Here is a 17,553-nt window from a genome sequence, read left to right on the forward strand (position 1 = left end):
TATTTTTGATGTGCCTAATAACAAAATGATTAAAAATGTTTTAATAATTCACAAACATGCCTAGTTAATTGAATGAATAAAACCTGAACAATTAAAAAAATGTATTTATTTTTAATATAATAGGGCCCTATGAAATATTTTTTTCAGAAATACTGTGTGATCTGTTTTATTTATACATTTTTAACTCAAAAGTTGGATTAGTCCATATTTGACTCAAAGTTGGGTTGCATTTTTTTTTTTAATAGAATAAAAGTTTAACCCCTTTTTTTGGGGAGCCCTATAAATTATTTTATTTTATTTTATTTTATTTTAGATGTGCCTTATGGCAAAATTCTTAAAAAGTTTTAATAATCCACAAACATACCAAAGTAATTGATAAAACTTCAACAATTAAAAAAATATATTCACAATTAATATAATAGGGCCCTATAATTTTTTTTAAACATTAACAGTTTTATTAGGCTTTTTTTTTTTAAATGTTGGCAAACCTTATTTTTTGGCAAAAAACAGTAGAAATCTGAAATAGTATTTTCTTGTACAACATACAACAATAATCTATAATTTACAAAGTAGGAAAACATTTTTTTAACTATAAAAAACTAAATTACATGTAAAACTGAAATTTTAAAAAATATATTTTTTATCGGTATTATTTAAATTTAATTTAATAAATAAAAAAAATCTGAACCTAAATTATAGGCATGTAATTTATTTAGAAATTATTTAACAATGAAAATATGGGGATCTATATATTTTTTTATTTAATCTTGGAATATTATATTTAGTGGTGTCAAAAGTAGCACATTAATGCAGGTGATTATTTTCATTTTAACACGTTAAAATTCACGATTAATCATGATTAATTTCAGAAAAAATGTGATTCGTTTTTTTTTTTTTTTTTTTTTTTTTTTTAATCGATTGACACCACTAATTATATTAAAGGTAAAGATCTACTTTGCATCTCTATTCTTTAAAAAAAAAAAAAAACTATTTCATACTACTTATTCATTGGCCTTTTTAAAATTAATTTTACAAGATAGCAAAGAGGTGGCAGGAAAAAAAAAACTTATAATCAACCTTATAATCAACGTGTAGCCTGACATCTAGACAGGTTGTCATATAGGTGAGGAGGACAAATAATGGAGAAAACACTACTGTTGGATGAGCCATCTGACACGAGTATTTTCTTGCATCAAGTGTAATGTCATGCATCACCTTAAAAGTAACACATCTCAATGCATCTAGTGAGTCATGTGTTGCCGGGCTCCTCTGAGGAGAAGCGCGCGAGCTTCATCTTCCTCACTCAGACGTGAAGAAGCCGAGGATTCTCTCCCATCAGCCTTAAAGCCTTTGATAAGATTCCCCGGTGGCAAAGGGGGATTGAAACTCATAACACGCTGAGATCTGTGTGTATCGGAGTGTGTGTTTCTGTAATGGTTATGTGTGTAGATGGCCTCTCGGTATCCAGGCCACCGCATTGCTGTTTAGAGCAGTCAAAACCCATTTCACATGATGGCTGAAGTGCCATTTTCTCAAACACTGTTTCTCCCAACTCGCAGGGCGCTAAATAAATCTGCCCAGGAAAACACATTCATTAGGTTAATGCACAGATGCGAAATGCATTTTTTTCCCCCACTCCCAATGTTTTATGATTTATTGTGCTGCAGGAATGTGAAATTGAGTATACCCGAATAAGTTATTTAAGTGATTTAGAGGTTGACACTGAATATTTTTTTCCCCACACTTCATGATTTATGGTTATTGCAAAAATATGAAATTGACTATATGAGTATAAGAACATTACTTTATAATATAAGTAATTTAGTTGATTTAGAGGCCTAATGATAATATGCCCATGTATACAAAAGAAGCAGAGAATCTGTCCTTGAAACAGGAATTTACATGGCTAATTTGAATGCATATTATGGTCAGCTGGATGTCACTGCATAAATTAGACCTTTCTGATGCGATTTCATGTATAATTCAGTTGCTTTTCAAAATGTCTTGTTTTTAAATCAGCTGCCTTTCTGATAAATCCTTTATTAAGGTGTCAGCCCGGTTCAGCTGTGTAGATATTAGACCTCATTTAGTACTGATATTCTAATCTCGGTAGGGCCAATAATGGTGCGACTGTTTAAATTCATGCCTGTTTTTTTCCTCTAATGTGGTCAGGCATCTGGTTGGCGGAGTGTGTGTGCCGTTGTGCATCACGCTGTGTGTCTGTCCTTGAGTCTGCGTGCGTTTGTTTTGAGCCGTGTCACTACGTCGGCGTTATTGGACGTGTAAATCACAAGGAGTGTCGGCGAGGTCGCGTCGATCGGGTCAATGCCAGGGACAAAAGGACACGCTCCTCTCATTCTCCATGACTACACAGAGGGGATTCTCTGCGTCTTTCATCATCCCGCCGTCGCCGGCCTTAACGATAGCGGCAGCTTCATTAAGGGCCTCGTTAAGTCCTGTCGTTAAGGCCTGTCGTTAAGGCGGGTCATTAAGGCCCTTCGTTAAGAACCCCGGGCTTGGAACGGCAAACTGCTGGCAGACTTGACTGACCGAGAGCTCAAGGCGGAATTAATAGATGGAATCAGGAATTCCAGAGCCACAGCACAGCGACGGCTTCATGGCTGCCCGCTCTCGCTAGCAACGACACTCGACACCTGGACCGGGCGGTCACGTAGATCCCTCGACTGATTACCAACTGAAGCTGTGGTACTGACTAACACCTGGTATTAGCATCCGTTTCGGGCGATCCAATCACAAGCAGTCAGCGCTAAATACAGGTGTGGGGTCAAAAATGTTTTGTGACTTAGCACAGAACACATATTTTCCAGGCTGATCTCATTGCTATTCATAGAGAGTTGCAACAAACATTTACTTGTATCCCACTATTAAAATCTTTTTTGGAAAGAAATGAATACTTTTATTCAGCAAGGCTGCATTAAATCAATAACAGAGTAAAGACATGATATTAGAGAACATTTTTGTTACAAATAAGTGCTGTTCTTGAAAAAAAGGTATGATTTCCCCAAAAATATGAAACATAGACAATAAAAAGAATACATCACAGGAATAAAGTGTAACTTAAAATATATTCAAATAGAAAACCGTTATTTTAAATTGTATAAAAAAGATGTGTTTTTACATAGTTGCTCTTCAGTTTATTTTTGAGCATATAATCCTAATTTTTATATACTGAATTACATTATGCAGATCATGTGAAGTTCATCCAAAAATACTTTATATAGGAGCTAAAATATCAATGAGCATTTTATTCAAAACAGCATGTAGCAGTAGATGCCTTCAATAACAGTTAAAACTGTTATTAAACAGTTATTATGTTATGTTACTTTTGAGTATTATTTTTATTTTTGAGCATATACTCTCAATTTTATAACAGGTATTTATATAACAGTTAAACAGTTGTTTAAATTATATAAAAATATGTATTTTAATGTTGCTCTCCAGTATTATTTTTTATTTTGGAGCATAAAACCCCAATTTTATATATAAAAGTTATTTATATATAACAGTTAAAACAGTTCTTTTAAACTGTTTTTATGTTGCTCTCCAGTATTATTTTTCATTTCTGAGCATATAATCCCTATTTTATATATAACAGTTATTTATATATAACAGTTAAAACTATTATTTTAAATTGTATTAAAATAATGTGTTTTTATTTTGATCTCCAGTATCATTTTTTATTTTCGAGCATAAAATCCCAATTTTTGTATAACGGTTATTTATATATAACAGTTAAAATTGTTATTTTAATTTGTATTAAAAATACGTATTTTTGTTACTCTCCAGTATTATTATTTTATTTGAGCATAATATCTTAATTTTATATATAACAGTTGAAACAGTTATTTTAAATTGTATTAAAATATGTATTTTTATGTTGCTCCCTAGTATTATTATTATATATTTTTTAAAGCATAAAATCCCAATTTTATATATAATAGTTATTTATATATAACAGTTGAAACAGTTCATTTAAATTGTATTAAAAAATATGTATTTTTATGTTGGCCTTCAATTTTATATATAAACACTTTATATATTACAGTTAAAACAGTTATTTTACATTGTATTACAAAATATATTTTCTTGTTGCTCTTCAGTACTATTTTTGAGCATATAATCCCATATATATAATATATATATATATATATATATATATAAATAACAGTGGCATTAATTTTAGTTACTAGATAGATAGTTAGATAGATAGATAGATAGATAGAGATAGATAGATAGATAGATAGATGAAATGTCTTTGTTTACATCAGCATTAATGACACAATAACTACTTCATGAGCTGAAAAAAATAATGACATTTTATACAAAACAGCATGTTTGCAGTAGTTTTGTTGTACTATATTTAGTATAATATACATTAAGCATTAATGTGATGAAAACATTGTAAAGCAATGTTTGTGTCTTTTGCACATGCAAACATGTAGCATCATTCTGACTTACTAAGTAATATATGTAGCCCTGAAATCAAAGACCCTGCAGCGACTTATAGCTGACCAGTTGTCATCAGATACCCAAAACAGATTTAATACCAGGTATAAACATGGACTAAACTGAGGTTTTGGCTGTCGGTGGTCATTAAAAATCTCAGGGTGCTTTTTGAAAAGAGTAGGTATGTAACCACAGCGCCCTGGTCAAATTGGCCTCACTCCATCATGGCCCCCTAATCATCCATATAATTGGCTACTTCACACTGTCGCCTCTCCACTGATAACTAGTGTGTGGTGGGGAGTTCTGGCACAATGAGGCTGCTGTCGCATTATCCAGGTAGAGTCTGATTGTGGAAAACCAGACCACAACCACTCGCTCAATATGTTTTGAATGAAATTGTTTAGTAAAAAGCTTAATGTAAAAGATTGTTTTTGTTCATTATGATTGACCTGGGGAAAATATAAATGTTTTATTGATCACATTAATATTAATTAATGAAAATAGTTATTATTATGCATGTCCAAGTTCAAGTAGTTTATTTGTCATTTGCACAGCTTGCACAGGGAATACTGGACATTAAAATGCTAATGACAAGGCTCGGGTCACAGAATACAAATAACATTCAAACAGACAACAAAGGCATATATAAAATGCAGACAAAGCAATCTGGAAGTAGAATAAAAACAGACTAACACTAAGGAAGGTAATAATATGCAGTAATATCTAATAATAATTACTACACATGCTTTATGAGGTCAAGCTACGGTCACATTATCTAAGTCTATTAGTCCGTCTTTGCAAAAATTAACCATTATTTAATAATTCATTTAATTGCTTTTTTCGATTTTAATTATTCCTGATTGGTTATGATTGGTTGACTACCACTACAACTACTATTAATAATAATCTAAAATATAATATCTCAGTAATTACTTAATAACAAAATAGTAAGTTATTGTATCTTTATATTGATACTTTTTTTCATTCATGTTGGTAACACTTTACAAAGAGGTTCATTGGTTATCATTAGTTAACTACATTAATTAAAGGAGAAGTTCACTTCCAAAACCAAAATTTACAGATAATTTACTCACTCCCCTGTCATCCGAGATGTTTGTGTCTTTCTTTCTTCAGTCGATAAGAAATGATGTTTCTTGAGGGAAAAAAATTAGGATTTTTTCCATACAGTGGGCTTCATTGGTGCCCCCAAGTTTGAACTTCCAAAATGCAGTTAAAATACAGTTTACATGCAGCTTCAAATGGCTCTAAACGATCCCAGCTGAGGAATAAGGGTCTTATCTATGGAAACGATCTGTCATTTTTAAAACAAATACAATTTATATACTTTTTAACGTCAAGTGCTCGTCTTATCTAGGTCTACATGCACTCCATTTTTTCCGGGTCAATACAATTAGGGTATGTCGAAAAACTCATCTCGTTTTGTTCCCCAACTTCAAAATCATCCTACATTGCTGCAGAATAACCGACCCAGTGTTTACAAAGTGAACATGCAAAGAATATCAAACACCCTTTACAAAAAAACGGTAAAACAGCGACGTAGGACGATTTTGACGTTGAAGAAGAAAACAAGATTTTTTCAACCTACCCTAACTGTATTGCCCCGGATTACACAGACTATGCATGGGCATCACAGAGACGAGACAAGACGAGCATTTGAGGTTAAAACGTATATAAATTGTCAATTTGTTTCATAAATGACTGATCGTTTTGCTAGATCAGACCCTTCTTCCTCGTCTGGGATCGTTTAGAGCCATTTGAAGCTGCATTTAAACTGCATTTTGGAAGTTCAAACTCGTGGACACCATTGAAGCCCACTATATGGAGAGAAATTCTGGACTGTTTTCCTCAAGAAACAATTTCTTTACGACTGAAGAAAGAAAGACGCAAACATCTTGGATGACAGGGGGTGAGTAAATTATCTGTAAATATTTGTTCTGAAAGTGAACTCCTTTAACATAAACTAAGATTGAACAATACTTTATTCATCTTAGTTAATGTAAAAGTCACAAGTTGTTTGTTAACGTTAGTTATTGCACTGTGAACTAACATGAACAATGAATTAATAAATGTATTGTTTATTGCTCGTTCATGTTAGCTAATACATTAACTAATGTTAACAAATGGCATCTTATTGTAAAGTGTTACCTTGATATTTAATATAATACATACATCTTGACCTGTTAGTACAATCAGACTAGTACAATTTCAGTCTGTGCAAAGCATTTACATGACATTTTGAAATTACTGCTTTAGTCTGAACTTTTAAACTAGATATACTGAGAAAAGCTGCATGATACAGATAGCTGAGTAGGAACGCCTACTAGCAACCAACAGTACAGCGACCTGGAGACCTCAATGCGAGAAGCCCTTGACATGGAAAAACTCTTTTATCGTTTGCCAACTTGTTGCATTTCGCCTGGCTATCATACACAGGAATGTGTGTATCACTGAGCAGAATGTGCTTTCTTAGAGTTTTCCCCATCACTGCTCACTGAGTGTCAAGACATTCTTCAGGGATTTAACATCTCCACGACCACATGTTTTGTCTCAAAATTCAATCTAGAAAGGCCAATGAATATTCTGTTTCCAAAAAAATCTCCATTTTGATTCCATTGAGGAAACACACTCAGCTCTTTCCACACTCGAATGCCTGCAAACATAGGACACACTCCCATTTGTCTTGCAAACTTGCTGTGTGGCACTTTTTGTTGAAGTTGTGCTGTTATGGGGTCTTTTTAAGCAGCCGTATTCTGGCCACGTAGAAGCAGTAATGAGGATGAATGCTGATGCGTTCTCCACACTCTTCCCACAGAGCGTCACACGCTCCCTATGCAGCCCAGGCTTTGCTCGCTGCATGAAGGCTCCTTAGCCGTAGACTGCCGCTGATCCGGTAACTAGACTCCTCCCGCAATCAATGCCCAGAGTACGAGCACTTCACGCAAGGCTTTGTGATCATTACATTTCTGTACTGTCTGCGAATGTGGCAAATGTCTTCATTTTGTTTGTTCTCATCTTTTGTTTTACAGTTTTTGAGTTGACACACATAAAGTTCACACTGTTCCGTAGTAACTGATTACATGTAATCTGGATTATGTAATCAGATTCCAAATATTAAGTACTTGTAATTGACCCTTTGCAAAGACCTGCCCCTTTTTGTTACTGCTGCAATAGAGGGTATGCATGTGATGTCACCGTCAGGTGGAGTGGCTGCGGCTCCGCCCACTGAGTGGCAGCATTGGTTTCAACGCGAACGCTGCGACAGAACACACAAAAGACATCTAAAACCAGAACAAGCTTTGCGATTGACTGTACAAGGAGATTTGACATGAAGCCTGAGGTGTATTTTTACGTACTGCTGAAAGCCACTGAAAAGAGAAGCAAATTAATTGCTGCAATCAAAGAAACAAATGGACTCCAGGCAGCGAAACACGGATTTGCAGTTATCATTTCATGTTAATATGTTGAATTGAGCAGTCAAATCATATCCTATATATCGTATTGTAGTGTATCGTATTGACAAGTCATCAACTAAATATTTACCATCTTATGTTCTGCATAACTGGAAGTTTTTAAATAAACACTGACAAAAACTATATACGTTTTTCAGCTGGACAATATGACGATATATAAAACATTGCTATAAGTGGTCAGCGGGGTTTAGACCAGTTTGCTTTTTTATTTTCAAATGTCAAAATCAGATACATATAAGTGTTAGAAAACACGATTTGTGGATGCAACAATATGCACTGACCACTGGATATGTGTTAAGTTATTAGGAACATTATATCAAGTTCAGCAACCTTTAGTTTAAACATGATTATCGTTTGTTTTACTCGTATTTTTGCATCTTCCCTATTAAATCCATTCACGCTGAAGGCTGAGGGGGCATGCCCGGCGGGAAAGTGACGTCAGTGCATACCCTCTATATCCAACAAGCTATGGCACTCTCATACCACACATAATGTTCTCACACAGTAAAAAAAAAAAAATCGAGCAATGAGGAAACTGACAACGCACCACAGACAAGACAGAGCAGGTTACTTTAGGTATGAAATAAAGTCTGTTTTCCTGAAAATAACTGCACACCTTACGTTCTGAATGTCCGTCAGCCAATCAGATTCAAGCATTCAATGGCCTGTAGTATAAGTATAAATAAACAGAAGGTATCTTGTTTCAGTCACAGAAAGACGTCAATACAATTTTTCGACCTTAAGTAAAACGCTGTTAATCTACTCTCCTATGGTTTGTTTGTTGGACAAAAATGGCAGGGGTCATAAGGGTCAGTTTTTTGAAAATAAGATTTATACATCATCTGAAATAATCAGAACAAATAGCATTTCCATTGACGTATGGTTTGTTAGGATAGGACGATATTTGACCCGAGATGAAAGTTTGAAAATCTGAAATCTGAGGGTGCAGAAAAATCAAAATATTGAGAAAATCACCATTTAAATAGTCCAAATGAAGTTCTTAGCAATGCATATTACTAATAAAAAAATTAAGTTTTAATATATTTACTATTCTTCATGGAAAATGATCTTTACTTAATATCCTAATAATATTTGGCATAAAAGAAAAATTTGGCTATTGCTACAAATATACCTGTGCTATTTACCACTGGTTTTGTTGTCCAGGGTCACATTTGTCTTTCTGAACCCTTCAGCCTCGTGTAATCTCAACCTTTCCCTCTCTTTTTCTCCTCATCAGCTTCACACTGACATGGACAGAGGTGATGGACGCACTAGGTACGTGTTGCGAGGTGAGGGGGCGGGATCGGTGTTCGTGATTGACGAGAAGACGGGCAATATCCACGTAACCAAGCCCTTGGACCGGGAGGAGAAGGACGAATACCGGCTGATTGCCACAGCAACAGACAGTCAGACAGAGCGTGCCCTGGAGCCCTCCTCCCAGTTCATCATTAGAGTGCAGGATATCAACGACAACCCACCTGTCTTCGAAGAAGGACCCTACAGTGCCACAGTCCCCGAGATGGCAAACATAGGTAGAGGAAGACATATGCTTCATCCCCACTAGCACGCTTTCTTGCTGAATGTCAATGATTTTTGAATAATGCAGGATTCATGCTGTCCCAAAAATTATCCGATGAAAAGCCGAAGAAAACGCTCCCTATCATTTGCGGCTTTTAAATGTTAATGATGCTCATTCATGAAATAACCTCTCACGTTTATCGATTTTACGTCCGGTTCAAAATATTACCCCTAGACAGTCGTGCTTGTTTTGTTTTGCCTGAAATGGGTTTAATTAATATCAAAGGATCCCGAGCGCAAACAAGAAATATTCTACGCCGCATCTAATGCTCGAACCCTTGCTGAGGTAAACGAAACCAGAGCGGCATTCAAATCTAATATTCCATCAGTGTGAATGCGTTATCAGTCTAAATTGTGGCGTGTTTTCTCAGTTCCACTCAGATTGAATATGAATAGGTTTCTCTGAGCCGGTGCATGTTGCGTCAACCCGGCAGTCACGTCTGTTTTTTGATCTGCCTATCTGATCGTTCGTTTACAGTGACAATCTCTCTCTCTCGCTCGCTCTCGTTCTCCTACCGTCTTCTATTTGCCGCTTCTTAACTACCTGCGAAAGATCTGTAATCAGACGGCACCCTCCCCTCTACCCACAAGCTCTCTTGGTGACACTGTCAGGCCTTTGATGTCTGAAAACAGCAACAGCTGCTCCCACAAATCCCCTGTCCCTCTGAGCTTGTCAGCCGTTGCCCCATGGGAAACGTAGTCCTCTTTCTATTGTACATATATATGTTCGTTTCAAACTGCTTCGGTCCTTCGCATGAAGCTCTTTGATTTATTTGGTTGGAAAAAAGTCCATATCTGTCAGGAACGAAAGAGAGATTCGAGACATGAGGGAGTTATGGGAACAGGAGAGTGTGGCCACTGAAACAGGCGTAGAGACTGAGAGAGGGAGCAAATGGGGAATTGGAGAAGGAGATGAAGAGAAATGAAGTGAGACAGACAGAGGCGCGAATGAAAGAAGGTGTGCGGCTGGGGAGAAGAGAAAGTGAATACTGTATTTGTCACACTGCAGCAGGAGGGAGAGAGAGAGGAGAGAAGGGGAGAATCTGTCAGTCTTCATACAGATCTCTTCATGTAATGTGCTTGTCCTGTGATGACCTGTGTTCACGTGTGCCGTATTGATCATCTCTTTTTGTCTTTTTGCCCTCTCGCTCTCTCGAAAACTCTTGCTCAGGGACCTCCATCATCCAGGTGACGGCTTCAGACGCAGATGATCCCACGTATGGAAACAGCGCACGACTAGTGTACACGCTGGTTCAGGGGCAGCCGCACTTCTCCGTGGATGCTCAGACAGGTGAGTTTTCTTGTCTCAGAAACTAAGTTTTATTAAAGGGATAGCTCACCCAAAAATGAAAATTCTGTCATTACTTACCCTCATGTCGTTCCAAACCCATAAGACCTTTGTTCATCTTTGGAACACAAATTAAGATATTTTGGATGAAATCCAAGAGCTTCCTGACCCTGCATAGACAGCAACGCAACTGACATGTTCAAGGTAGTAAGGACGTCGTTAAAATAGCTTTAAAATGCATTTGCGTTGAAAACTGACATGAAAATTGAACTGATGTCACATGGACTATTTTAACAATGTCTATATTATCTTTCTGAGTCTTGAACCTGCTAGTTGATGCAGGGTCAGAAAGCTCTCGAATTTCATCAAAAATATCTTAATTTGTGTTCTTAAGATGAGCTAAGGTCTTGGGTTTGGAACGACATGAAGGTGAGTGATTAATGACAGAATTTTCATTTGTGGAAGAACTATCCTTTTAAAAATAGTAGATTTTAGCTTTTTAAAATTCTTTTGATTTGTTGAATATTAAGTTTTATTTACTTGTCTCAGACCCAGGCTTTCTGTCTTAAAGGGTTAGTTTACTCAAAAATGAAAATTTTGTCATGAATTATTCACCTTCATGTTGTTCCAAACCCATAAGACTTTCGTTCATCTTCAAAACACAAATAAAGATATTTTTAATGAAACCTTCTATCCCTCAATTGAACATCTATTGCCCCAAAACTTCAAAAAGTTCATAAAAACATGGTAACTAAAATTCCCCCAATAATTTATACATTACTATAATTTATTATGTCTGTTTTAAACTTTTTTCAAGTTTAAAGGATTTATGGGGGGAACAAAATACATTTCTATAATGTTTATAACGTTTGTAAACGTTTCGTTTTATTTACTGGTATTTCATATTATTTCTGCATGTATGTTTCTCTCTCTCTCTCTTTCTCTCAGCAATGCATTTTTAAAGGAGAAGTTCACTTCCAAAACAAACATTTACAGATAATGTACTCACCCCTTTGTCATCCAAGATGTTTATGTCTTTCTTTCTTCAGTCGTAAAGAAACTATGTTTTTTGAGGAAAACATTTCAGGATTTCTCACCGTGTAATGGACTTCTGTGGTGCCCCAAATTTGAACTTCCAAAATGCAGTTTAAATGCAGCATCAAAGGGCTCTAAATGATCCCAGCCGAGGAAGAATGGTCTTCTCTAGTAAAACGATCAGTTATTTTCTAGAAGAAAAAAAAAAAAAAGTGTACACTTTTTAGCCTCAAAGGCTTGTCTTGTCTAGCTCTGTGTAAACCTTTTTTTTTTTACCGGTCATGACAGTTAGCGTACGTCTAAAAACTCCTGTCTCATTTTCTCCTCCAACTTCAAATTTATCCTACATCGCTATTTTACCTTTAAAGGGTGTTTGATCTTCTTTATATGTTCATTTTGTAAATTCTGGGTTGGTACTTCTGCAGTGATGTAGGACGATTTTGAAGTTGGAGGAGAAAATGGGATGGGAGTTTTTAGATGTACCCTAACTTTCATGACTGGAAAAAAAAATAGTTCACACAGTGCTAGACAAGACGAGCATTCGAGGTTAAAAAGTGTATAAATAGTAATTTAAAAAAAAATAACAGAACGTTTCGCTAGATAAGACCCTTTTTCCTATTTTCCTATTTGGGGGCACCATAGAAGTCCATTACATGGAGAGAAATCCTGAAATGTTTTCCTCAAAAAACATAATTTCTTTACGACTGAAGAAAGAAGGACATGAACATCTTGGATAACAAGGGGGTTTATAGATTATCTGTGCATTTTTGTTCTGGAAGTGAGCTAATCCTTTAAAGTGCCCCTATTATGCGTTTTCAAATATGATCTTTCATGCAGTGTGTCATGTAGCTGTATGTGAACATAAACTATCTGCAAAGTTGTGAAGCCGACAGTGCACGATACATAAAGTTATTGTCTACCAAAAAAAAAGAGTCGACTCACATTTGCCTAAACGAGTCGTCAGGAATTCAAATCTTTCTCTGTTACGGCCACACGTCACAAAGTAACAGATTTGCATAATGTCCACCCACGTTCTACGTGGCGAACAACTTGCCCGCCCATAAATTACCATTGATTTACCTCACATGGAAATTTACATGTACATTATACGGAAGACGCTGTAAGTAAAACTGTTTTATATTCACTTCCAAAAGATGAATCTACAAAGATTGTATTTTCTAGCGATCGTTCAAAATACGTAGTTGTGTATGTTATGTTGTGTAACAATCCTGCACATGTCATGCTAACCGGCTAAATCACGCTTCTGTAGTTCTGTTGTTCAGCTGTGGACCCACTGTAGTCTGACAATTTGTGATTGATGCAGCTTGACTGTCTGTCTGTCTCATTAGTTTAAGTACTGATAAAAGATGCAGTGTTAATTTTGACAGCAAATTCTGATTTAGTCTTAGTCTTTGGAATAATACACCATTTAGTTTTAGTCCTATTTTAGTCATCTGAAATCTTTTAGTCTTAGTCTAGTTTAGTTGACTAAATATCATAAGAGTTTTAGTCTTAGTCTAGTTTTAGTAGACCAAATATTAGCATATTTTTCTCCATAATTCACGTAATTGTAAGTATATTACAATATATGGAAGCATATAGAGAATACAGGCACATATCTAATTGTTGTAATAAAAAACATTTATTTTATTAAATGTCAAAAACATTAGCCTTTTTCACAAAAATAACCATAAGACCTGCTCTCCCTGAACAATATACATGCTCCCTGAAAAAGATATGCATTGTCCCTGAATTATATGAAACGCATATGACATCCTAGACCAAGCTCTGACATTTCTGTCTGTCTGTCTGTTCATGAGACATACCGCTGCCCTCGGACCGCGTGCACAAACGTTAGCGTGTTGCTAACGAGAAAAGTCAACTTAAATTAACCAAAGCTTTGTAACCAAGACTGTGCATCCAAGTATAATGTATAACTAAATGTGATGTACAACAAACGTCCTCATAACTTGAAAACCGCGGCTTTTGAAAATGGCTTTGCCAAGATCAACCTGCCCTCAAAAGATTCGCTCTGATTGGATTTCCCCACAAAAGGGTAGTTCTTATTGGATCTCTTCTCCATTCGTCCCACCCCAACATTTTCCTCTCGTTTTTATTCGTTGACTAAAGTGTCAGTTAAATTTCGTCATCGTCTTCGTCATCATATCTGACTTTTTATTTAGTTTTTATTTAGTTTTCGTCTGTAAAAAATGTTCGTTGACGAATATTTTTCGTCATAGTCTTCGTCAACGAAATTAACACTGAAAAGATGGCGCACGAAGCGACTTTCACACCGAATGCGGAAAGCGCTGTGCTATGAAACCCATTCGTTTTAATTGCTTCCGCCCTGCGAGGACGGCTTGTTTCGGTCTCGAACAAAGCGGACGCGCCGCGGACACAGTTCAAATCAGTGGTTCAAATGAACTTTTGCCGCTGTGCTCTGAAGGGCTGCACTGAACCCAGCGGCCAGCGCAGCGCTTTCCGCGTTCGGTGTAAAAGACGTTTAATGCATTATACAATGTTGAAGTTTACAACATAGAGGTGTGCCCGGTTCGGTTATAAAAGCAAATTGTGAGCACTTTCCACAGTAGCCCGTGCTAACTTGTCGATAAGCCACTTCAGCCGTTTCATCGTCAGACTCTGGTTCGAATTGGTAAGGTAAAATCGATGCCATCTTTTCTATGTATTGACAAGTCTCCAGGGCTGTCATTCAGTTATGGCAATGGGCGTTTCGTTTTCCGATACGCTGTACGCGGTAGACCAATCATAAAGGACTGTGCCATCTGACCAATCACAGCAGTGAGGGCTCACGGAAAGGAGGGGTTTAGAGAGACTGATTCTTCGAACTGCTTTGCACGAGTCGTTTATGAATCATTTAGAAATGGGGTAAAATTAAATCTATTTTTGGAGAAAACTAAAATGTTTTTTGACCTTGCATACATGTAAACCTGTTTTGGGAGTCTATTAAAACAATATTAGCAACCTTTAAAATGGCATAATAGGGGCACTTTAAAGATGCAACTTATTTTCTGGAAAATACAGTAATCCAGGTTTTCTGAAGAGACATGATTGCTTTATATAATGAACAGATTTAATTTAGCCTTTTATTAACTTTATGAACACTGACCAGCATACGTAGGAGCACATCAAATATGCTGAATGTCATGGGAGTGAGACATTATATTATTATTACATTTTTCATTTTTGGGTTAACTATCCCTTTATACGATGAAAATCCATTAGAAAATATTAAAGGTGTATTATGACCTACAGTTTTGCCCCATTAAGGTTGATTCAATTTTACTTGGTTTCCAAGGAGACAACAGTGTGAGTGAAAAACAAGCTTGATATGAAATTTGAGACATGTGATGTGTGAAGATTAATTATCACCTGTTAAAATCAATTATCACAATTATTTTATTGCGTGTCATTTCAGTTACAACCAGTAAATTTATGTAAAAACAGTATTTATGTCATTTAAAGGTATTTAGCAAAGCATAGAACACTTCAAACCAGCACTAACCACCACAAATCAGCGATCCTTTCAGAACTGTGTAGTGCAGGTTTTTGATGTGCCATGGTGCTCGTGTGGCCAGTTTTCTGATCTGATCCCTCTTTTCACCATCATTTTGTCTCTACTGTACTGTCAATAAAAGTGTCAAAAACGCCTGCATTAACAGCAACACAGTAACAGTATAAATACCACTAACATGACGGCATCTAAAACATTTATAAAAAAAAAAACATTTCAAGTGTTTGTCACAGGGTGACAACATGGAGAACGTCACTCGAAGTTCTTGACTTGTCTGTCAAGTCTGAAGGACTGGGTGAGAATCAAGTGTAGTTGGTGAAAAATACATTAAAAATGCTTTTGTACAATAGAGAGCCTTCGGTTTCATGTTATACATGTCTTTATGCTGGTCTCAGTCCCTGATCAACCATTAGCGCTGTGCTTTCTCCCTTCAAAGCCCTGATCATTTCCCTAAGTTCCCTCTCACTCTGTCATCCCTTCATCCTTCTAGTTCTTTCCTCCTTCCTATTTTTCTGGTTCTTCCCTCCCTCTCTTCAACGCTCGTTAATCCAGACTGACTTGGCAGAAATGTATTCATACCGCTTGAGCTGCTGCACTTCTAACAAATGCTGCAAACACTAACTCAAATCACACTTCTGAGGGCTGTGGAAAACAGGAAAGTGCTTCAAAGTGGGACGCCACCACTGGTTTCTGAACTGTTCAAGGAATAGTTAAATTCTGTCATCATTTACTCATCTTCTTGTCATTACAAACCTGTACGCTGTTACATTTTCAATGCAAAACAGAATTTAATGTGTTGAAGAATGTTCTGAAGTCAAATACAGGTACGCTGATGAAATTAATAATAAAATTAAAGTAATATTATAATAAATTATAGTAACGCCGCATTTTATTGTCAGTGACGGTAACTGCGTTGTAACGGGGGAAACAGTAATTCGTTTTATTGCTCGTTACTGAGAAAAATAACGCTGTTTATTTATAACACCTTTATTCCCATCACTGCTTGACTTGTGCATCATATTCCGAGTTATCTGAAGTCATGCAATAGCTTTGCATGAGATTTGCAAGTCATTATTCATTGATGGCACTAAAACTTACATCTAGCCTGCATCTGCTTCCAAATTCAGTGATGATGCTAACATTTTTATTTGATGATAAATAGTCCCTGAGTCTTATATACAGCATTTAGTGAGTAAGATGAAATTGGCTTTTTTTCTTTAGGAACAAATTGTGTTTTTCGTTTGATTGTTTGAAGCAACATTCTTGCAATCTGTCGACTTTGTCGAATAAAGATGCTTTTTTGTTCTTTGTGCACAAAAAAGTATTCTCATAGCTTCATAAAATTACGGCTGAACCACTGATATCACATGTCCTTACTACCTTTCTTGGAATTTATTGTGTCAGTTGCATTGCTGTCTATTCAGGATCAGAAAGCTCTCAGAGTTAATCAAAAATAACTTGTGTTCTGAAGATAAACAAAGGTCTTACAGGTTTGAAATGACATGAGGGTGAGTAATTAATCAGAATTAAAATTTTTGGGTGAATTACCCCAATTATCTCTTTAAATGTCTGTTTCACACATAAAGATATTGTATGTCTTCATGTTATGTAGGCTAATTTTATGACTCTTTTTGGCTCTATGGCTCTTTTTGGTGGCATTACATACACTACTGTTTAAAAATTTGGGTTCAGTGAAGTAATTATTACATTTATTCAACAAGGTGGCATTAAATTGATTACAAGTGACAGTAAAGACATTCATAATGCAACAAAAATGTATGTTTCAAATAAATGCTGTTCTTTTTAACTTTCTATTCATCAGAACACCACAGTTTTTACAAAAACAGCTGCTTTTTCTACATTTTACAATGATCAATGTTTCTTGAGTGGCAAATCAGTATAGTAGAATGATTTCATGTGACACTCGACTGGAGTAATGGCTGCTGAAAATTCGTGTTTGCCATCACATGGATGTATTTCATTTGAAAATATATTAAAATATAAAAGTTATTTTAAATTGTAATAATGTTTCACATACTGTAGTTTTGATAAAATAAATGCAGCCTTGCTGAACATAATAGACTTCTTTCAAAAACATAAAAAATCTTACCGACCAGAAACTTTTGAGTGAAAGTGTAGCTGCATAAAGAGTCTTAAAATAT

At 35.9% G+C, this 17,553-nt stretch overlaps 1 protein-coding gene across 2 annotated transcripts in view; it reads left to right on the forward strand.

The window, feature by feature from the left end:
* LOC127181428 (cadherin-2) overlaps window positions 1-17,553 on the forward strand; it is a 186,737-nt gene that overhangs the window by 103,526 nt on the left and 65,658 nt on the right. For both annotated transcript variants that reach the window (XM_051136180.1, XM_051136189.1), the window contains exons 3-4: window positions 9,196-9,490; window positions 10,708-10,827. In XM_051136180.1, the coding sequence (XP_050992137.1) occupies window positions 9,196-9,490; window positions 10,708-10,827 (415 nt within the window). The remainder of the gene's footprint in view (window positions 1-9,195; window positions 9,491-10,707; window positions 10,828-17,553) is intronic.

Source organism: Labeo rohita, chromosome 2 (assembly GCF_022985175.1).
Source record: "Labeo rohita strain BAU-BD-2019 chromosome 2, IGBB_LRoh.1.0, whole genome shotgun sequence".
NCBI lineage: Eukaryota > Metazoa > Chordata > Actinopteri > Cypriniformes > Cyprinidae > Labeo > Labeo rohita.